This window comes from Alosa sapidissima, chromosome 15, assembly GCF_018492685.1.
Source record: "Alosa sapidissima isolate fAloSap1 chromosome 15, fAloSap1.pri, whole genome shotgun sequence".
Classification (NCBI taxonomy): Eukaryota; Metazoa; Chordata; class Actinopteri; order Clupeiformes; family Clupeidae; genus Alosa; species Alosa sapidissima.
In genome coordinates, this window is record NC_055971.1 from 794,584 (window position 1) to 817,813 (window position 23,230).

The 23,230-nt window shown below is 39.9% G+C and overlaps 1 protein-coding gene across 2 annotated transcripts in view; it reads right to left on the reverse strand.

Moving 5' to 3' along the window:
* ercc2 (excision repair cross-complementation group 2) overlaps positions 1–23,230 on the reverse strand; it is a 136,717-nt gene that overhangs the window by 36,427 nt on the left and 77,060 nt on the right. For both annotated transcript variants that reach the window (XM_042063393.1, XM_042063394.1), the window contains exons 11-15: positions 22,242–22,410; positions 11,172–11,290; positions 8,041–8,110; positions 2,534–2,603; positions 2,281–2,382 (exon numbers count right to left, since the gene is read on the reverse strand). In XM_042063393.1, coding sequence (XP_041919327.1) covers positions 2,281–2,382; positions 2,534–2,603; positions 8,041–8,110; positions 11,172–11,290; positions 22,242–22,410 — 530 coding nt within the window. The remainder of the gene's footprint in view (positions 1–2,280; positions 2,383–2,533; positions 2,604–8,040; positions 8,111–11,171; positions 11,291–22,241; positions 22,411–23,230) is intronic.

Genomic DNA, 23,230 nt, shown 5'->3' on the forward strand with positions numbered 1-23,230 from the left:
TGTTGGGCAGAGGGTCGAAACAAGCATGGTATGCTTAGTGGACACCGTTGTATACACGCACCTCCATTCACAGACGCACCGTGACTATCACTGTCATAGACGATAGAGGATATTCTCCTTAAGAATTAGAATAGGTGAATAACATAGCTTACCTAAGACTTCATCACACGTGAACGTTTTTCAACATTTGGTGTAGGCCTATTTCTGCTTAATTTCTGCTTCAATTTCTGCAACACTATGGCCTGCATCGCTTCCGCGTCATTACATATGCACGTCTTTGTGTTTCTCGCGTGTAATACAAGTATTTCCTGAAAACTATGCGCAGCGATTTTGGGTTTGAATCAAGCTCTGGATGTCTTGCACATAGTGGAGCAGAGTATAGGCCTACAAATGAGATTTGTCACCGTACCTGGATCTATCGTCTATTTTAATCAGTATCGTTGTTTGTCGCAATTAATAGCCTCAAGGGCCGGATTACATTATTATTTTGTCATACGTCGCGGGCCGGAATTGGGCAGGACGCGGGCCGGATTTGGCCCGCGAGCCGGGTGTTTGAGACCCCTGATCTACGGTATGTACAGTATTTGAATTGAATTTCAAAGCTTTGTAAGAAAAACATCCCAGTTCTGTCCATATGTTTACATGTGCAAGTGGTATTAGATTTTCTCGTTCAATGAAATTCCACCTACCATCTACTTTGGAATGGCAGGAATTGCCTCAAAACAAAGGAATTCTACTTGGAACCAGGTGGATTTTCTATTTTATAACACATTTTCTGCTGTGTTGTAGTGTTGCACGGTGTATCGATACTAAAAAGGTATCACGATGCCTTCACGCAAAAAACAATACGATTTTCGACGTTTTTAGAATCGATACTTTATTAAAATAATAACGTTCTGTGTTTGTGTGAACTGCTGCTCTCACTGCTCCTTGCACGCATCTAGGCAAGTGGGCGTGTCCTCGGCCTTGTGGATAAAACAAAAGGTGAAGTGAAATCTGCAACTATTTCGGATACATCGCAAATAGTGAAGGCAAGCCATCAGGTACACAGAGGCCCGTTTGTAAAATATGTTTCAAAGTCATTTAAAAGCAGTAGGCTACGCATGGAACTTGGCTAAACACCTCGCAGACATATCCCAACAGCCAAGTTCTTCTCTTCTGTTTTAGTCTAGCCTAAGTGAAACGAGTATATGGTTCTCTGGGATAAAGAGAACCTTCCTTCATCAATGCATTTTGACGAGACATAACGAGCTGTAATCATTTTGACGAGACATAATCATAGGGTGCTAACGTGATGAAAGCGCAATGTTCACGCCAGAATAACATTACCATAACTTGTAAACAATCTATTTCATGTTCGGTCAGTACTACTGGTAATATTTGTCATGGCATGTAGACTGCAATTTGTTTTATAATTATTGGCCAGATGTAAGATAGGATACCCGAAATGCGCTAATTAAAGCCCACGGCATATAATACCACCAAAGCGTGTTGAGTCCTAATAATAATAGCGGCTTATTGTTACGTGGTAGCAAATCATGTTATCAAAGAAATAGACGTAATGTAGGAATGCACACAGATATATTGCAACAGGTAGGCTAATGGTGTAGGCCTATCTGACGAAGACCTGAGTGGTTGGAATGTCGTACTTGTACACTGGGCGCAAAGAAGACTATCCTCACATTTTTACCTTTGCAACTGTCAAAGAAATCCCATGAACACGGGAAGGCCTAGGGTAGCCTATACTGTACATCAGATGGCCTAAAGATTAGGCCCCTCTGCATAGCATTCAGTAATTTGCATGCAGTAATTTCAACACTGACCTTGATCTAGCCTAGTTTGGCTATTTAAAGCTACTTTATTGCCAAAACAACACAATGTAAATGAACTATAACAAACAATAAAGGACTTAATCACACAAAGTAGGCCTACTATTTTACTGACTATGAAAAATGATAATTATGTAGGAAGTTTAGAACCCAGAGTTGACCTGCACACTACAAAAGTGCACCGAATTCAACACAAATGATTCAATACACTTGGAGGAGGTATGAGTCCTTTCTTTTCCAGATATCTTAGGATTTCGCCGTAGTATCGTTTCAGTATCGAGCATCGTGATATTTATGGCAGGTATCGTATCGAAGTCATAATTTTGGTATCGTGACAACACTACTGTGTTGTCTACTTTCCTCCCTGAAAGACATTTTTAAATGATCTAAACATGGGTGCACTACACATTTATTACAGTGTGTATTACAGATGATATCAAGAGCTACTTACCAGGGGACATAGACAGGTTCGTGCCAGTGTCATTGTGAAAGATGACATAGTGACTGGACGGAAATCCAGAATACGAGGATAGATATCCAAAGGAGACAGTGTCTTGAAAATATGAGACAAAAAGTGCCATCAGCAGTGTTAAGAATAATATGAATTAAAGCATTCTGACAAGTAACTAAAATGAAATGTTACATACATGTAAATAAATACAAGAGAGTTATTTGTTTAAAGTGTGTAGTGCATTGACTTTTACCCCTGAGGTGATGATGACCGTTTGGAACCGTTCAAACACTGGCTTGATGGCAATAGAAGCATCCATACAACTGCAAACAGACAACAACCTTTCAGAATGAAATAAAGTAATAACATGAAGTGAGCCAGTTGATACCGAAACCAGGCTTGTGCAAAATTCCAGAATTGAATTGAAACTGGCTCTTAAATTCCAATTCAATTATTGAATTTCACTTGCATTTCAATTGAGGTAGCAAACAGGAACCAGAATTGCAATTCGAATTGTGCACAACCCTGACCGAAACCACAAAATCTCATCCGTATAGAACAGAAAATGTACATAGAATGATATGATTAATATTGATTCATAATATCAAAATAACATGATGTGGAAATTCCCCTTTTCATCAATCTTCAATTTACTGGGTATCCATTTAGCTAATGGGTAGCCAATTTGTCTAAGACCAATGAAAAGAGCCATGCTCCAACAGTGGTGGAACACGCTTGTCAATTTGTCTCCATCTGCTGTGAGCTCTGTGTGTTTGTGTGTGTGTGTGTTCGCTTGTGAGTGTGTATGTGGGGGTAATGGGGTGCGCATGTGTTTATTTGTGCGTGTGTGCCTGCTTGCCTGCATGTGTGTGTGCATGTGCGGGTGTGTTTATGTGTGAATATATGTGGTTATGTGAGTGGGATTATGTGTGTTCGTGTGTTAATGTGTGTGTGAGTGTGTGTGTGCGCATGTGTCTGTGTGTGTGAGAAAGTGTATGCGTGCCTGTGTTTGTGTGCAGCTGATATGGCCCCACATGAACGGAATTCCACGTGAAGGACAAAACAAACTATTTGGCCACAATTCCCAATGGAAGACACCAGGCACTGAGCTACACTGATGTTTGTCCTTCTTTACGCTTCTCTCATCTTCTCAAAGGAACTCTAGATTTCATTAGAGCTCTGAGGTAGTTCTTTGTGAACATACAGTGGGGTGGATGTGAGCTGGACGAAGTGTTACAGTACCATTACAATGAAATGTTTACACCAAATCGTTCAAATTTAAACGTTTAATTGTTCAAACACAAGCCAGGGTAAGGTTTATCATTCCAAACTAGGGATGGCGAAAACAAAAAAAATTCTTGACCGACCACGAGCCTCATTAGCCGGTTGAAGCCGGTTAACCGATTAGTTTAAAATATGCTACGCTATTTGAAATAACAGCTATTTCGAGCCATGCCTGCAATTTCGCAACTCTGTCGCATTTCTCTGCCGCTCTGCCTCCCGCTCAGACACACACTGCCCCGGCGCCGCCCTTCCACTCACGTCGCTTTTTTTAAATCCCCTACAGCGCAAAACATGAGTCCCGCAGAGGAGCTTGTATGTAATTGGAGGACAATTGGCTCCTTAGTTTTGAAATGGTTTGGGTACAAGGTGATCGCATTGAAAATAAAGGTGTTTGTCTAGCATTAGAAGCTCATTTTGTCGGGGATCATTTAAGAAAATGACAGCTCCGAAGAGACGCCGCATTAGTTTGAGGTAGTGCTAACAATAAATAAAGATGATGATCATCACCTTATCTGTTACCATTGATGATCCTTCCTGAAATGTAGATGTAAATGTATTTTCAAATCTAAGCCCATTTTATGGGGAATGTTGCCTAATAGACTGCAACACGATAAAACCAATGGATAAAACAGACACCTTCAGAATGCGTAAAAGACGCACCGGCCAAGGCAGGTGTAACTCACTGTGCACTTTCTAATAACGGACAGAACCTCTTTTGTATAATTAATATAATTTTTGAATTTTTCAAAAAGACAAGTGTCAACTTCTGTTAAGGGCAACATATCCTAAACCATAACAGACAATGGCCAACATGGCCTACAGCTATTCTTAATAATAACATTAAATAAACAAAAAAATATTTTAATCTATGAACGAGAATACTGTAGCCCACAAACAGCTTACTGACAGGTGTTATGGGTTAGGCCGCCGCTTAATTATTAAAACATAACACAACGGTTTGGCCATTAGTTATTCTATAAATGAACGAAAAACAAGTTAAATAGAGAATACTGTGGCCTACAAAATAGACTGTGAAAATCTTTAATGAATGCGTAAAAGACGCCTGAAAGCAGGCTTCAGATACAATAGATGCTTATCCACAAAATACTGCAAAAGATAATATATTAAAGACTTATTTTAGCTGTTCAATTTGGTTTAAAAGTTGGTCATCAGGAGCCGGGGACAGGATAAAAACCCCATTTTAAGGGGTGTTCCAGAACTAATCGGTATTTTTAATCATGTAAAGGAACCACTTTTCCCCAGCATATTATTATGTTTTGCTTTATGACAGTTTCACTTGCAGGTTATGTAAACATTTTTGTTATTTTGGACTTGAGTATTTGAAATATCAGGGGGGGACACCAAATGTCCTCTAATTCTGGAATGTCCCAGCTAACGTTACACTTATAAGAAACTGACCACACTACCCAGAGATTTAGCTTGTTGAACCTATAATCTTCTAACCTAAGCGTTAAACCACAAATAATAATATTAGCAACAATATCTTATGCTCAACTAAGTACGGATATTGTTCTAGTCTAAACAGGGAAAATCAAAAACACAATACCCGTGCACTATTAGGCTAAGTTGCTATCACTAGAGCTCAGGTATTTACACTTCAGTCTAATTTATGTCTTCTTGCCATTATTACATTGACCTTTGTAGGCCTACAATGATGTTTTGTTTGATTACTTGCTGTTTACTTAGTGTTTTGTATGTCTTCCAGAGCCCATCCTCATGTCAGGCTACACAGCTTTCTAGCCTACATTAGGTCATCACGTTAGAAGCAAAGGTTTGTGATCTAACTTTTTTTGTTGTGCTAATTAGTTTCTAGAAGTCTTTTTCTAGTAGGCTAATACAGGTTCTTCTTATGTGCTCATCAATGTTTGGGAAAGTCAATTCATGGGTTTCTTCAGGTCACTTTCCACAGGTGTATAAAATCAAGAACCTCGATTATGAATGCAGACTGCATGGTGCTTGATTAATACACCTGTGTAAATGGACCTGATGAAACCCATGAATTGCGTAACAGATAGAATTGATATTACCGAATGTCTTCTTGTGGGTGTGCTACTTAGTACATCATACACCTTACCACAGTCACTAAAATATTTTTGTTTCCATTGTGCCAGTACAGTTTTGTGTGAGAGAGTGAATGTCCTGTGTACTATTAGTATCTTGTAACTTGACAGTAATACACATTTATTTACTTTAGGTACCCAAACAGAATACTTCATGAAAAGTATGAGTATTTATACAAGCACTTCGGATACACCATGGGCATGGGGGCCTGCTACCATCAAGCCTGTTCATCCAAGGCCAGCTAGAAGACCTCGGGTTGATCAAGATGAGGAGGAGGATGAAAGCGACATCTCCACAATAACACCTGATGGCTTCACCTATGGCCCAGCGCAATCAAAGAGTAATGTAATAGAATCATCACAGCCAATGAATGTGTTTTGTCCCTTTGGATCCCCAGGACAATACAAGCCGAAACAACAACTCGGACCTTTTCCCCTAAATAATCCCAGCACCATCTTACAAAGGATCTGTAGACCAGATGTCTGCATCGTCTGGCAAAAAGAGGACATTGTTAATTCTGTGCATAGTTTGGATGTTCTTGTTTTGTGTTTGCATTGTCAGTGTTTCACGGACCACCTAGCAAAAAAAAAGAAAAACAGTAGACCTACTTCAACAGTATATTACACAATAGGCCTTCTCACTGAACCACCTTGCTTATTGTCTTTGCACCTTGCTTATGGTGTCAGAGGATTCATATGATTTAAACTAGCATAGGTTACATCAGTGTTGCAGAACTGTTTGGATTTACATACAAGTTGGTTCAATATTGCAAACAACTCATCTATTATATTTTACCTAGCTTGCGGACCACACTTTGAGTACCACTGCTGTATGTAAATATAATAAAGTTATTTATTGAAAATTGACCTGTTTTGTATATTTGTTTTAGGAGTTTCATCAGTTTTTGTCCCTTTTAAGCTAAAGGTTTATCTTACCTTTCATATCTTCTGTCTCAGAGGGCCATAGTCGTCATAGTCGAATGTTTAGTGCATTTTGAAGGGAGTATATTATGCTAAGGCAGACTGGTTCTAATCCTGGGTACAGGGTCATACAGACAACAGGGGTACTGGTGTTGCCCATTTTTCTAACCACATGAGCAATCCCCCTACGAAAAAGTAGTATACAGTAGGAATCTTATAGTATTTGGGACAAAATATTATAGTAATCTTATAGGAATAATTATTATAGGAATAATTACCGCTACAGTTTTTCTATAGTAGTCTTATAGTACCTATAGTATGTCCAAATACTATAGTATTCCTATAAGATTACTGTAATATTTAGTCCCAAAATACTATAGTATAATATTCCTATAGTAGGCTACTTTTTCTGTCATACGTGACAGAAAACAACTTGAGTAGGCTCTGCCAATGTCAGGCTATCAAAGCCATTCTCATTAAGAAGTCTTGCAGCACACATTCTCTGCTTCTGTAGGCATTCTGGTACAATTCCAGCAAAATATAGCTAGGTAGGTGTATTTGCATTTAAATCTATATTATATTGGGCTATGACCAAGTGGTCTTTCAATGATAGTATCATGGAATTCAAACCATAACTATCTATTCCGATAGCATTATCAGGCTAGGTCAGTGGCTGAACTGCATTTAGGGTGCTTACCTGTGTTGTGAAGTAAAATATCTACTAGGAAGATTGCAAAGACTTTTGACTGTGTAAAGTAATAGGTCTTTATTTTAAAACGTTTCCAACTGTTTATTACTTGAAAGCAAGATGACGATTGTCACAAACGTTTACCTCTTTTAGGAGAAAATTTAAGCTGACAGGCAATTGTTACCATTCTATTAAACCAACGTTCACCGACAAACGATCAGGAAGCGGTTCTTCTTCCTACTCGGATACTAGGATCAAACACATGAAGTTGTATCTCCGAAGACATTTTGTGCAACAGTTTTGACTCGAGTTTTAGCCAGGTTTTAGCACTGTAAAGTTGAATATGGAGCATAGCACAGGCAGAATCGGATGAGGACGCACTGGAGGAAGCGTCACGGTACTGTTAGCCAATCAGAGGTGAATTCATTAGCATGTCATTAATATTCATGAGTAGAGGCGAAATCCAGTCGTTCCTCCCCGCCCACCTTCCCCACCAAACTAGAACAGCATGAAACAGACGCAGGACAGCATTTTTTTCACCAAAACCGGCTCACAGGACATTCATCAATACTACAGACCACTGCAAAAGTTATGAAAAAACGATGAGATGAGACCTTTATGAAAGTAAGTAAATATTGAATTTGTGTAAGCCCTCAGTGACAGCCCTTTTCTGCACAACCTGGAGAGATTTGTGAGGAAAAAAAGAGACAAGACAGCTGAGGCTCCAGAAACAGAGAAATAAACATGGAAATACATTTTGCCAATCAGTTAACAAAACTAACCTACCTGAAGTGCAGCACAGGATTGGCAATGGTGGGAGTCTTATCTTCAAAGGGCTCAATGATGATGGTGAAGCCTGGGAGAGCAACATATACCACTGTTTAAAACTTAACAGCTAAGTAATCTCCTTGATTTTCAATAAATTCTCGTCACACTTGGGGCCAAACCTAACGCCTATTTGTCATCCCCCCCCCCCCCCCCCCCCTACCATAATATAAAATCAGTCAGACACCTGCCAGTTCATACACCAAATGTGAAACGAATCTGATGAAACTAGGAATAGCCATTCTATCTGTTGCCAGATGGTGGTGCTATATCAAACATGCATTTCGGGCTCTTGGTATGTGTCTGTGGGGGGTTATGGTGTAATGGTGTGTGTGTGTGTGTTTGGTGTAGTCCTGTGTGTGGGGGTGCACATTTCAACATACACATTTTAATTTCCCCCTACCAGCAACCCTTCACTTAACACCACCATCACATGGATGTCCAGTCAATAAATGTAGGCTACACATGAATTTATTTATTGTAAGGCACCCATGGATGGAATTTCACAAAATTCTGCATGCATTCAGAGGGTGTCATAATGATCCTGCACATCATTTTTAACTACACCAAAAATGAGTGGTTATGGGATGGGTTGAGACCGAAATACAAAACCAATTTGGCACTCCTCCAGGTTCTTGAGATATTCACAGAAAATGGTCTCCGTCCTCTCTCCTTTCTTAGGAAAATCAATGGTTACGTGTAGGGGTGGGAAAAATAATCGATTCTTAGATGCATCGTGATTCTTTTTAAAACATTTTGGGTTCTATAAGGTCGAGGGGAAGCTGGACAAGACCTAGTCTACACCGTGTGTAAGGTGTGTGGAATTCAAATCAAATACTTCGGAAATAAACCAAATCTGCGAAACCACATTTCTCGATACCACTCAGAGTTCCTGTTGCTGATGGTAGCCAGAGGACAATTGAGCAGGCAATGGCACAGCTGCCACCAATCTCGGAAACGGATAACTAAATCCATTGCAAAATGTATAATGAAATTTGGTCTCTGCATTTATCCCAATCTGTGAATTACTCAGCACTCAGCACACAGTGAACACACAGTGAGGTGAAGCACACACTAATCCTGGCGCAGTGAGCTGCCTGCAACAACAGCGGCGGGTTAGGTGCCAACAACAGTGAGGGGTTAGGTGCCTTGCTCAAGGGCACTTCAGCCACGCCTACTGGTCGGGGTTCGAACCGGCAACCCTCCGGTTACAAGTCTGAAGCGCTAACCAGTAGGCCACGGCTGCCCCCCCTGTATTGCAATGAATTTAAGACCATACTCTGGTGATGGTCTTATACTGATGGTGCATACTTTGGAGCCGAGGTACAAGATACCTTGTTGCGATACTTCACCAACACCCTACACTCTACGTTGAAACCAAATCAAAAGTTTTGGATACTTTGACGAACGCTGGAAGAGTGGCTATATATATCAATTGCCACGGTGTCCTACGTTACCGTAACCACACATTTCATCAGTGATGATTGGCAGCTAGTGTCACTTGTGCTTCAAACAAGAGCAATGAACGAGTGTCACACGGGCACAAATGTGGCCGACTTGTTGAAGAGGGTAGCAGATGAATGGCATCTGAATGACAATGACTTAGTTTTAGTCACAGACAATGCTTCTAATAAGGTCATTTTGCTGTTACTGTTTGTTTACCATGTTGCACTTCCAAGGTACACCGTCATGATTTAATTGTAGCACTATTATGATATTTCTGTTTACTTTTCTACCTCATATTGCAGTGTTTTTGTATGAGAGCTGAATTCCAAGCTATATTTTTTGCACAATGTGTTACAATGTGGCATAACATTGTGTAGCAAAAAGTTGTTGTTTTTTTCTGTCTCAGGGATATGCTGCTTATTACCAACAGGAGGATTTTGTGTTTGAAGTCTTATATATTTGGAATATAATCGGAATCTAATCGAATCATGAGGTGTCAACAGATTCCCACCCCAAGTTACTGGTCATCCCTGTGGGCTACATGCCAAGTTTTGTGTACCCTGTTTATTCAGTGTCTCAGGAATCATTGACACAAAATTGCTGGGAAAAAAGAAATCTGGAAGAAAAACTGCCTAATCCTATATGACCGCCGCTTCGCTACCGTAAAAGGTAGGAAGCTTTACCACTTGGTCCCCAGAAAATGGTGGCTTGTTACTACAATATTGACCAAAGTTGTTACAATATTGGGAAATATTATATTATTAGTTTCTGGAAAAAGTAAAGTTAACCTGATAATGTAATAACCTCCTGTTAATGTACTAATTTGTTACATTATCAGCAGAGATTATTATGTTATTGGTAAATGCACTTTATTACATTATCGGGGATTAGTACATTTTCAGGTTTTATTACATTATCAGGTTCTACAAGCCTACATTGTCAAGTCATCATAGTCCAGGGCTGTAGGTGGTAAAAGTGAAGGACTGATGTCGCACAGCTACTAGAGAGCACAGCAAAGAAAATATTCAAACAGCAATAGGCTAATCAGCCCGGCCCCAAAATGCCACTGGCCCACAGGGAATTCTCCCGATCTTCTCGATTACCACTCTGCCTCTGGGTTCGCACACCTTAATGTTACAGCTTCTCAATTAGCCTACTTCTACTCTAGCACCAATGGATTATCCTACATTAATATGTTTTCCAAGACTCAAGAAAGTTACAAACTTAGACAACAGGTGGGAAAACTAAATACTCTGTCCAGCGTGATTACAGCAATCATTAGCTATCCAGTATCTCCAGCTAAAGCAAAGAATCAAGAAAAGATAACTGCTAATGAAAAGATGTAGGAGAGGAAAAAGAGAAAAGCTGATGCTGGTGCAGAGAGCCAACTAGTGCATATGCAAGCAGAGATATAGGCAAGCTCACAAACATATCAGAATTAGAATTCTAAAGAAAATGGCATATGTAGCTAGCACTATATTGTTTTATGTTTTTCTTGTAGGGATAGCAGAGTTAGACAGTAATAGTTTACTTTGAAAGGCTAAGTACTTTCCTATGCTAACTTCAACCATCTTGTTTAAAAATGCAAGATACAGTTCCAAAAAAAAAACACTGAATGTACATTGGAGACAGAGAACTATACTTACCTTTGCTATAGGTGCTGACTAGGGTGGCAAAATGTGAGATGAGTGTAACAGCAGAGAAGTCAGCAATGTCTGCAATCTCCAATGTTCGTAGTAAGGAGTGTAATCTTTCAGCACAGAACCTTGAACATTAAAGGAGGATGTTTAATTAACTAAGGGATATGGAAGATGATCTACACCTTTGATTTCTAGGTTCAAATCTTCTTGAAAGATGTCAAAATATCAAAGTTTCAAAGAATCAAAAACCACAGAGGGAGGCAAAACCTTCTGCAATCGAGCCCCCTCTCGTGGAATAATATGTCTGCCTCTATCAGAGAATGATACCCTTACCCATTTTAAATCTAGACTTTTAGTACATCCTGTGTACATTCACAATACACAGGTCTAGCACCCATCACAAAATAAGTCAGTATGTTGTATCAAGAAGGCCACTATGGTTCCTAAGTGCAACATGCGGCATGTACTATGTCTGTCCTTGACCAGTTGAGCACTGCCAGCGCAATATACAGCTACCGACATTATCCTTGTATGACTAAAAATACTACATATAATGCCAAGCAATGTTCATTTAAAGGGAGATCATCATCAGTGACACCTTTTGTGAAAATCTTTTTACCTTTTAGGGCGTCTAATTTAGTTCAAACCACTGAACATACAGACTTGAGTGAATCAGTTGAGTAGGTATTGTAAAGGGCATGTGAGCAATGTATTTTATTTTTTTGAGATATTTGGCATAATTAAGTGAAGTTTCCCATTGAAAATAAATAGTGCAAGCTTCGTATATTGTGTATTGTTATTTTTCTCTTAATTGTTCTCCTACTTACAGCCTGTTTGCTTGTTTTAATTGTACAAAGTGTTTTGAGACCATGGTCAATTGTGAAACTGCACAAGGGCTTGACATTAATGGTTGCCCAGATAGAGATAGATAGATAGATAGACAGATAAATATTTTATTGATCCCCAAGGGAAAATTCAAGGATTTGGATGCCCTTGGCAACCAAATTGTGACAAGTCGCAACCCCTGCTCATCACCCCTGGTTTCCCCTGTGGCAACCATATATTGTAGTTCAGCAAACAGTTATTGTGTGCACATCCCACCTTCTGGCAGGTGCAGGGCAAAAGAAAACCTGAAGAAGACCCAGCAGGGTCGAAACGTGGCCTGTTGTGCATTAAATATATGGGAGGCAAAAGCAGTGTTGCGGACATTATATATTTTTTCAACCATATATTGTAGCCGACTTTTTCCTTGTACTTAATAATATGATTGTCAGTTCTTTTCTATAATTTGCATTCGGATTTGTTTACTACCGTATTTTCCGGACTATAAGTCACACTTTTTTTCATAGTTTGGCTTATAGTCAGGTGCGACTTATATATGAAAACATATTATTGAACATGCTTTTAAATGTTAATTCATACTAAATGATATGAACCCTACATGAAACATTACTATCTACAGCCGTGAGAGAGCGCTCTCAAATGCACAAGTTCTGTGCACTTTCAGTCAGAGATTAGTGCTTGCACTATGCCTGAAACACATGTGTATTCCTAAATCCTCAAATTATGGCCAGGATTCTATTTATAGCCGGGCCTCAGCTCTTCTTAATATTTTATATTCTTTGTTGGTTTAATATTGTTGCCAATGAAAAGTCATTGTCCTACACCATGAGTCTCCAACATGTCGCTCTCAAGCTCTACCAGTCGCTTGCCGCCCCCTTCTGAGCTTGCCAGAGGCTGAAGCAGTAACCTATATTTAAACACAATTGTTGCTGCCAGGCATCAGCCTACCAATTTTATAAACAAGTAAATAATGCATAATTAACTCATTGAATGCCAAGCTGTTTTCAGGAGCTTTGTCCTAGAGTGCCAGCAATCTAGACCATTGTTGATGATTTTTGTACAGCCACAGCATATTCTGTGTTAGAGCTATGAACACATACAATGGCTCGTTTAAAAGTTGAGACTTTAAGCTCTCGGTGGGTGCAAACCGTGTATTTCTACACGCCTCTGTTCCTGAGAAATCCCAAGCTAAACAGTGGCTAGTTTTCATCAAAATCGCTGTTTTTTTTCTAGAAATGGAGATATAATGTCTTTCATGAAATATGAAGTGTTGCCTGTTACTTACTTGTGTAAGCTTTCCGGGAAGTGATCAGCGAGACCTGGCGAGACTGCCACCTAGTGATAGACCCACGAAAATGGCCTGGTTTTGACCTGATGTGCATGCGTCACTGATTCGACCCAAAGCGGCAACCGAGTTATGATAAAATGTCCAGATTGTGCGTTTTCATGAGTTTTCGATCGTCATATATTTCATTTCCATTAAATCACAGATTTTCCAAAATCACATATAAGGTGTGTTAGAGTGTCTAGTTTCGTAATTTAAAAAAAAAAAAAACTCAATTTAGGCTATCGTAGACCTCTTTGGCTATATGTAATACGTTTTCCATTACAGCACAGCACACGTTCCAGGAATGAATGAAAGGATGAGGATGCCTTATCTCGCAATAAGCGGATGGAAATCCCGACAGTCTTTCAACTACATGAAACTTAATAAGTGAACCATCAAACACCCCACAGATTTCAGTGGTTATCAGTCCTGATATTTAGCAATATAATAAAATAGTCCAAACGTAAATTAAATCCCAAATCAAACATCTTCTGCTTTTGATAGCCTACCGGTTCGTCGCTCCAAACGAAAAGTAGGCCTACAGTGGGCAGTGCTTCGACTTGGCCAGCTTCACTCGCGGTCCGCGCGTGGGATCACGCGGTATCACGCGACTTTAATTTGTATTTTTCCAGTGAGACGCTGCAACAACCCAAACAACCGGTAGATGGCTCAAGTGAGCAGGGTGTCTCATAAAAAGAAATGGAGCCTGGAAAACCCTACACAGACTTCACTACAGACTTTAGCAGACTGGTTTAGAAATAATGTAATAGCCAGAAATATGCCTGCCCTGCCCTAATAAAGAAATATTTGGTTAACTGCGAGTGAATCCCGTTTGCAGCCGTAGAGACGCAGGACAAATTAAACATTCTGGTTTTCTCCGAGTGCAACGATGATAGACAGACATCATTTGGACAAAATATAGAGTATTAACCTCCGTTGCTCAGCCAAATGCCTTCCTGTTACGTCCTGTTATCACGGAGTTACAGGCGATAAACGATTTTTGATGGTCACAAGTTTACTTCATTAGGGACTGTTCGTTATTTATTTAAGGGGCTACCGGAGGAGTTTTGGGAGCATTAGTCCAAAAAGACGTGACCCTCCCTCGCCAGCAATACATTTTTCTATGACCCTCCAAAGCGATTATGAAAAAATCACTGTTAACTTTTTCCGGGTTTATCGCCTACTGTATTTTAACGTTTTCACATATTTGGCCATAAGCCATTTATCATAGGCTATCACGAAACGATTTTTGATGGTCACAAGTTTACTTCATTAGCGGTTTATTTTTTTTGGATTATTAAAGAGTGTTTTTCATTTAAAGGTTTGACTTCGTGCTTATTCAGTAGAGCATTTAGTGCTCTCCCCAATCCCAGACGTTCACATTGCATGTTTGTTTGTAATGGATGCAACCGCGAGACAGGCTATGCGTTTGACAATGAGTTGTTAACAGAACCAAGACATATAGCCCAGCAGCAATAGGGACTGATCGTTATTTATTGAAGGGGCCACCGGAGGAATTTTGAGTGCTTCAGTTGGAAGTTGCATGACCCTCTCTTGCCTGCTAGAAATTGTTCAATGACCCTCCGACAGAAATGTTAAAAAAGACATGACCCTCCCCTGCCAATTGTCTTCCGCCCGCGCCACAGCCACACACTTTGTGATAACGTTCTTAAATCAATCTTTCCCGTGAGCTTGCATGCTACCAGTCCTTCCTTTTCAAATGTGTTGCGCCTGTTTGCACAATTTCACAAATAATCATATGTGATTAATAGTATGACAAATAATCCCTGTGCACGGGGACCGAAACAATGCATGCCAACTTTTTCCGTGTTTATCACGTATTTTAACTTTCCCCGCTCTCTTGCCGTTTTAATGTTTTCCCGTAGAATATCCCATATTTTAATACTCTCATAACAGCCCTGCCATCGGGCCTGGCTCTGTGTTGCCCTGGCTCTGTGTTGCCCTGTTGCTACCCCTTGCCCTTCCAACGAAACAGATGTCTTCAAATCATCGTTTTCCTTGCTTGAAGGCGAACTTAGAGTGATGTTAACCTATTTAAGTTTAACGGCGCGATTGTCGTGAGAGCACGATTCATTGGCGCTTGCATGTTCGGCCTTATGTCTACGTGCGCACCTGAGGCTACTCAGCTGCAAGAGAAATAATTTCCCCTGTTTGTATGTTCACTGCAGGTTGGCCTACCATAACTTACCAACTCTGCACTGTAGACTGGCTATTTATATTTTTCTGTGAAATAAGCAAATGTATTTGTTCAACTTTATGAAGCAGAATTACGCATAGGGTACTTGGAACATAATACATTTGACAAAGGACAGATGAATGTTGCTAGTGACAAAATATTAACTTTCAGTGTTTTACGATGTCTTTGTCATGGGGAAGTGTTTTTTTTATTTATTCTAGGTTACTGTCAGTGACTGCCGTGAGAGAAGCGGGTTCTGTGTTTCGTTCATGTCAGTGACTGACGCGAGAGAAGCGGGGTCTGTGTTGTGTTGTGTTGCGTTGCGTTGATTTATTTTCATTGGGCATACCGTGCCGTGCCGTCCACAGCTATTCAGTTCTGACAAAGCCAAAATTACTCGTTTTGAAACAATGAGTGCAGGAAGCGCGTTTGTATGGTTATATCGCTTGACGGGGGTCCGAAGCAGCTTTCAGCCATAAGGCTACTTTGAGAACATTTCAATTCACCCGACACTAATATTCAAAATGTTGAAAACTATTTCGGCATAGCCTATAAAGCAGTTTAATTAAATGGAATGTTAGTTGTAAACAAACGAGCTACTTGGTGAGGCTTGGCCTCACAGATGCGCTCGTGCCTTAGATGGCAGGGAAAATCTTCACGATAGGCCTATTAACTAACCACCCGATTCACGTTGGCTGGGGGGAAGGGGGCCATCAGACAATTGTGCCCAGTTAATCCGGCCCTTCCCCCAAAAAATCACACCTTCCCACCTCTGACAGCTTAAAAGAAGTCAAGAGGACTCCTTACTCACAGACCTATTCACAAACCTGCGGTTTTGAAATCCTATGCAGCTACAGGAGCTTCCAATCGCGAGGAAGCAATTTTGCATTGTAGGCATAACTAACATGCAATAACGCCGCCAACAACAACCAAAACTAGGCTAATCATTGTCAACATGTAAATTAAATGTAACATTATTGTGAATCAAATTAAAATGTTATCTTTTGCAAACGTAGGCATAGTAACAGAATAATTTAATAATGTTACAAAGATACTACATCAATCCGTATGTTTCATTGGGCTACTAGGCTATTTGTTTTGCCTTGATTCATTTAGGCTAGGCCTTTTTATTCAGGGGCCGTATTCACAAAGAATTTTAAGGCTAAAAGTAGCTCCTAACTGGCGAATTTAGGAGCAACTCCTAAAAATAATGGGCGTCTCACTCCTAACTTTAGGACTCTTAATTTCTTCACAAAAAGTAATTCACGAAGCATTTTAGACCTAAAAGTAGCACCTAAGTCTGGGACAGCTTAAGTCGAGAGGACTCCTAACTCACTAAGACCTATTCATAAACAGCTTTTTTGTGGCATTTTACGTTGCGATGTTTTGAAATAGCCTATGCGCAACCAGAGCTTCCAATCGCGAGGGAACAATTTTGCATTCATAAAAGGGATGCAATAACGCCACCAACAACAACCAAAACTACTCATTGTTAACATGTAAATGAAATGTAACGTTTCATTGTGAATCAAATTAAAATGTTCTCCTCTTTGCAAACGTAGCCTAGGGATATGGTGACAGATTAATTTAATGTTGCAAAGGTAGGCTACTGCATCAATCCATAGGCCTATGTTTCATTAGGCTACTAAGCTATTTGTTTTGCCTTACTCTTTATTCATTTAGGCTAGGCCTTTTTATTCAGTTATTAATCATCTTCCGTCCTTCACACTACTTGTGTAGCGCACGCATTCTCCGACCTGTCACCTGTCAGTCATCATCTGAAGAGAGGTGTTTGGAATTCCCGCGTTACAATCGTCAGCCAATCAAGGTGGTCACTTCAGTCAAGCTCGTGCATGAGTAATGACGTCATCCATAGCCACGAAGACTCACTCCTAGTTTAGGAGTTGTCTGAAAGGCTTTGTGAATAACTTTTAAGAGAAAACTCCAATCTAAAATCTTTAAGTGCGATTTAGGAGTAGCCTACTGCTAGTAGTAAGATAAAAGCCTTTGTGAATAGCCTACGGCCCCAGTTATTCATCATCTTCTGTGTTCTGGACTGTAGGTAACTTGTTAAGCCAGTGGTTCTCAAACTTTTATTTCATTCCCCACTTTGATCAAGGGGCATGACTGATGATAGTGGAGATAACGTGTTATCCCGAGGCTTTTGCAAGTCAGCATCTTCGACGGTAGTCTATTAAAAATATAAGTTTTCGATGTCCCAAACGGAGAGCCATACTTTATTGTTTTTAACGATCTCTATGCTACTCACAAAAATGTAGGCATGGGGACATGATGAAGTAGGTTATCCAACTGTCGTGTGTTAAATTATTGTGATTACGAGCCAGTGGTTTTCAAACATTATGCGTGACTCGGACATCTAGCTAAATGCAACAGGCTCATGACCAGTGACCAGTGTTTTGTCAAATTGCAAATAGCTATTCGTTTTAACTATTTTTTTATGATAGTAGCCTATACAAAAAGCACTTCATACTATCTTAATCTTGGAATATGGGGAGGGAAGTGGCGCGTCTGCAGTCAGCCAAATATGAATGTAGCCTAATTCTGCGGCATAAAGCAGATGTAATTGTTTATTGTACAGAAAAATAAAAATGACATGTCAAGCAGTCAATTGACTACATTGCAGTCAAGAAGTAGGGCAAATTAATTTACGAAACCAAAACGTGGGTCATAGTTGTCTAAGCCTCTATTGCGTAGCCTGTTAAAAACGTCGCCAAATAGTATTAAATCGGCAACAACATTGTTTTCTGCAGAAGCCTACCCAAGGCTACAGATTAATTCTGAACAGTTATTTCTCTACTGCCTCAATTATCACACCACTGTTTTGATTTGTGTAGTTGCGTTAACCCCAACACTGACAATAATGTAGACAGCAAATTTCGATTTTCGTGTAGTCAAGCCTTAAGCCATACCCAAGTAGCCTAAATCAAGGTAATGTTTAATTATGCATGATTTATTTTGTTATTGAATTCGTAGGCTGGGATTACTCTCGGCAACAATTATGTAAGGGACTGCAGGCAGAGCGATGTACCGTGGCAGAGCGACGCACAGTGGCTGAAAGTGGTACTAAAGCTTCACGCAGCTTCACGCCGCGTAATGCGCGAATGAAGTGGTCATTTGAAAGCGATGCCCACTGTATGTCTCACAATAAAATACATCACGTAAGAAATAAAGGCCTAGCTGCCTCGAATACAAGCCTGCCCCAAATAAAGGTGCTGTGCTTTGCGCAGTCTAAATAAAAGACCCCAGCCATAATTTGAGGATTTACGATAGTCTGTCTCCTAAACATTCCCCACCCGTTATCTAGACATGCATGAAAACATTTGAAAAACAAAACTCACTACCATATAGCCTAATATTTGATCGCTGTTTTGCTATAAATCATCTTTCACGTAATGAATGCGCACACTAGAAAGTGAAAGTAGGCCTACTATGCGCTGCGTGTCTGTAGCTGTCCGTTCACGTCCGCAATCGATTATAACGTTCCTCAAATGGAGAACACATCCATGTTCTATCGCGTTATAGGCGGTCATGCTTCTGTGTTTGTAAAATTCCTGACAGCTCCTGATCGCTAAACTTTTGTTTTCCTTTCCTGTTGATAGCGGTTGATGTAGAAGCACCTAGGCTAGCTGCAGCTCCGGTCTGCAAGTCCTTTTAAAACCACATCTTTTTCTCTGTCCTGAACATTTAATCTGCTGCAGGCTTGTCTCTCCATACATTTTTAGCTAAATTTTCATGTACCACGTCAGCATTTTTGTTCAGTGAATCTTTTGTAAATTGCTTTACAATTACCGTCAGGCCTATATGCCTACTCTTATCGCCTGGCTTGCCTCTGCTTCGGTCACATCCTTTTAAAACCGCATCTTTTCTCTCTCGTGAGCATCTAATCTGCTGTCGGCTTGTGACTTCTCCACATTTTAGCTAAATTTTGGTGTACCACATCAGCATGTTCTTTCAGGGAATCTTTTGTAGCCTAAATTGCTTTACAATTACCTTCCGGCCCTCCTCTTGGCTGCCTTCACTCCTTCATCTTCATTAACATTAATCTTTTTGGCCTCAATAGTCCAGTTACATTGTCTGTTTTTGGTTTTGGATTTTGTGAAATACATTCTAAATATGACATATATATGTTTTTTTTCCTTTTTTCCTGTTCATGATACATTTTTTGACTGATGCGACTTATACTCCGGAACGACTTATAGTCCGGAAAATACGGTACTTTCTCGCTCTCAGACATAATTGTTATATTTCCCACATGCGCAGGCTTGTGATACATTTTTCACTCGCAATGGCAAAGCAGGCTAATTTAAGTAAACATGTAATTATTTTGATTTAGCATTAAAACATATCAAACTTCATCTGTAAGCAACACTAACGTTAAAGTGAAAATTTAAATGAAAGTGACGAGGAATTGCGGTGCTTTCAGCCCCAAAGAAAAATCTTAGTGCAGGCATGAGAGGCTAAATAGCCTTCTCCGGAATCTTCGAAAGAAACAGAATATTAAACTAACGACCATGCACAACGTAGGCTACCTATAAAAGGTAGGCTACTGCATCAATCCATAGGCCTATGTTTCATTAGGCTACTAAGCTATTTGTTTTGCCTTACTCTTTATTCATTTAGGCTAGGCCTTTTTATTCAGTTATTAATCATCTTCCGTCCTTCACACTACTTGTGTAGCGCACGCATTCTCCGACCTGTCACCTGTCAGTCATCATCGGAAGAGAGGTGTTTGGAATTCCCGCGTTACAATCGTCAGCCAATCAAGCAATTGCAATAAATGACAGAACAAGTTCTCGTCTTGGGACGTCGAAGTCTTGGGACTTCGTTCAGGATGTAAGGACTGAATAAACACTGGCAATCGATGCAGCATAAAAGCTGCAAGGAGATTTGCTAAGGTTGTGACTAGGTGGGTGCTAGACGGGTCAATAGACCATGCCATGCGGAAAATGAATGACACCAAAGACGCAATTCTTTGCAGCCTCACATTGTATGACTCCTCACGAAAAATAACTATAGTCTTGTAGCATTTTGATACAAAATGTTATAGTAATGTTATAGGAAGACTGTAGCATCTTGGGACATTGCTTACTGTAGAAGTATTAGCCTAGTATGTTGGGAGACTAGTCTACTAAAGAACACTATAAAGGGTAAGGCTATGATGTTACAGAACCTCACAGAACTATTATACACTAGCATAGCATTACTATAGAAATCTCACTATACTATAGTTGCAAATTACAGTTATTTTTTAGCCTAGAAATCTAGACGCACCCTAGCGGCAGCAAATGTAATTTACAGCCAGGGTGGTCTAGCAACTCTCCGTTGGCTTGCGAGCTGGAAAAATTAAACTTATATCAGGCCAATCATATTGTGTGTAGAGTCGGCCATGGTTCCGTGTGAATTTCCTGCTACTTGTAAACAAAGAAGATGGATGCTGCTGCTGGCAATCAGCTGTCTTTGAATCGCGACGAGTTAAGCTTTTTTTAAATTGGCAAAAGTTTTATCAACTAGCTCCGCTGGTGGGAAAATGCATGAGACTCATGAGTTGTAGCCTATCCTTTTGTGTGCAGAGGAAATTTGAAAGACAACCGTTTATCCCACCCCTCGGATTGAGCAGTGCCTATGGTAAGTTCCCAGAACCTACATCTTGATGTGGGTCTGGCTCGTCAGGCTAGTTATTTTTAGGTAAAGGACATACTTTACATATTATTTCTTTTCCATCTGTTTCTGTCATGAAAGAAAATAAAGAAATAAAGGTGACATAAATGTGTGTCTAAAGACTAATTAGTATTATCATTATTTTAGTACACAAAAAAATAACAGGCCATTAATGATGGAAACCATTTGGTTGGCTTTGGCAACCACTTTTAAAAGTTAATGTTGATCCCTGAACTGCACTATAAATTACAATAAAATGTAATATTCATATCAGTCCTATGAACAACAGCATGTAGGCTGTGTTACTAGCCAAGTTAGCCAATTACTTTGTTAGTGTGTTTGCTAATATGAGCTTTTATATTTCTAACAACAGCATGGCTGAGCATTGATGTTCTAGCACTATTTTTGTCTATTATCAGAAATCAGTCTCTCAACTGGTAATCCTGGTTTGTGGTGCACAATGCAACATAACACAAGATCACAGGTGTTACACATGCATTAAATATTGTGTTGATAACAATATTTTTTTTGTATTACACCTTTGTATTACACCGTAATTTCAGTAAAGGGATGCAAACTTATGCACCGACCCACTAAGCTCCTACTCCATTTTCATCCTCCACTACCTCTGTATGCATCACACATGCACCATTTATTTGCTTACATAATGTGTTGCATATTGTAGACTAATATGCTTGTCATGATATGTGTATGAAGTTATCTCTCTATCCAGCGGAGTTCAAGCCAATAGGCCTTTCTTATTAGTCATGATCTACTAAAATATGTTTTTTTCCCCAGTAGCCTTGGAGCTTGGTCTTGGCAGATCATGTCAAATGCCTTGTAACACATTTATATGCTATGGCGCTTTATACATATAATTTGTATTGAACATAATATTGGTTTGTTTTAATGCCTGGAAATTAAAAAAACAAGAGGGGGTTTAGATCATAACTTCTCCAAATGATGCCTTCTATACAACTTTCATCAATGTCTAGTAATAAACACATACTGCGACTAGAAAGCTACTGACCTCATGGGTTTACGATCAATGCACACCTTCTCAAAGATGTCTTTAAGAAACTGAGGAGCACTTTCCTGTACCACATGGTGAGTACGTAGTCTGGCCTTCAAATACTCAAGGAAACGCTTCAAGAAACCTATAAAGTGCTCTGCAGTGCGGATGCTGCCAGGAACAGCCTCTGTTGGAAATGAAGAGGCAAAACAAGAGAATAAAGTTAAGGATGTGCTACAGCAATAACAACATTAAACATTTTGTACTGGTGACACTGTAAGTCAGCGTGAGCGTATGCATGCTAATGCGCTTGTGTGCCAGTGCATGTATGTGCCTGTCTCTGTATAAATTTGTGTGCCCGGCATGTGAGCGAGTGTGCATTTGTGTGTGGGTGTGTCTGTGTGTGTAAATGTAAAAAGCTTGCACACTAGATGTGTCTGCCAAACTGATTTAATGCCCAAGTGCACATGCCCACATCTAGAAGTAGTGATCATAGGAATACAAGCATTAATTAAAATGTGTTAGTAACAGCACCCCCTAAAGACGGAATTGCACGAAATATGGTGTGTGCATGTAAATATTCTGCCAGTGATTCAGCATGTCTAATTTCAACTTTAAACTTAAGTCAAGTCAAGTCAGTTTTATTTGTATAGTGCATTTAACATGCACAGAGTGCAACCCAAAGCGCTCCACATATAAGACATTGTCATTGACACATAGACTAACAAAGACAATAGCGGACGGAGCGGCGTAGTCGCCAGCGTAGTCGCCAGCGTACCTGTGACACCAAGACATAGAACTACATTTAAGAAATAACAAACGCAAAAGATGCCGGACGGAGCAGCGTAGTCACCAGCGTACCCGTGACACCAAGACATACAACAAACAAATTAATAAATAAAATCAATAAAAATTAAAAATAAAATTAGTCCAATTTCCAACTGGCTGAAAATGTCCAAGGGCAATGATGACTCGCGTGAAACTGCGCTCAGCTGTGTCTCAACAAC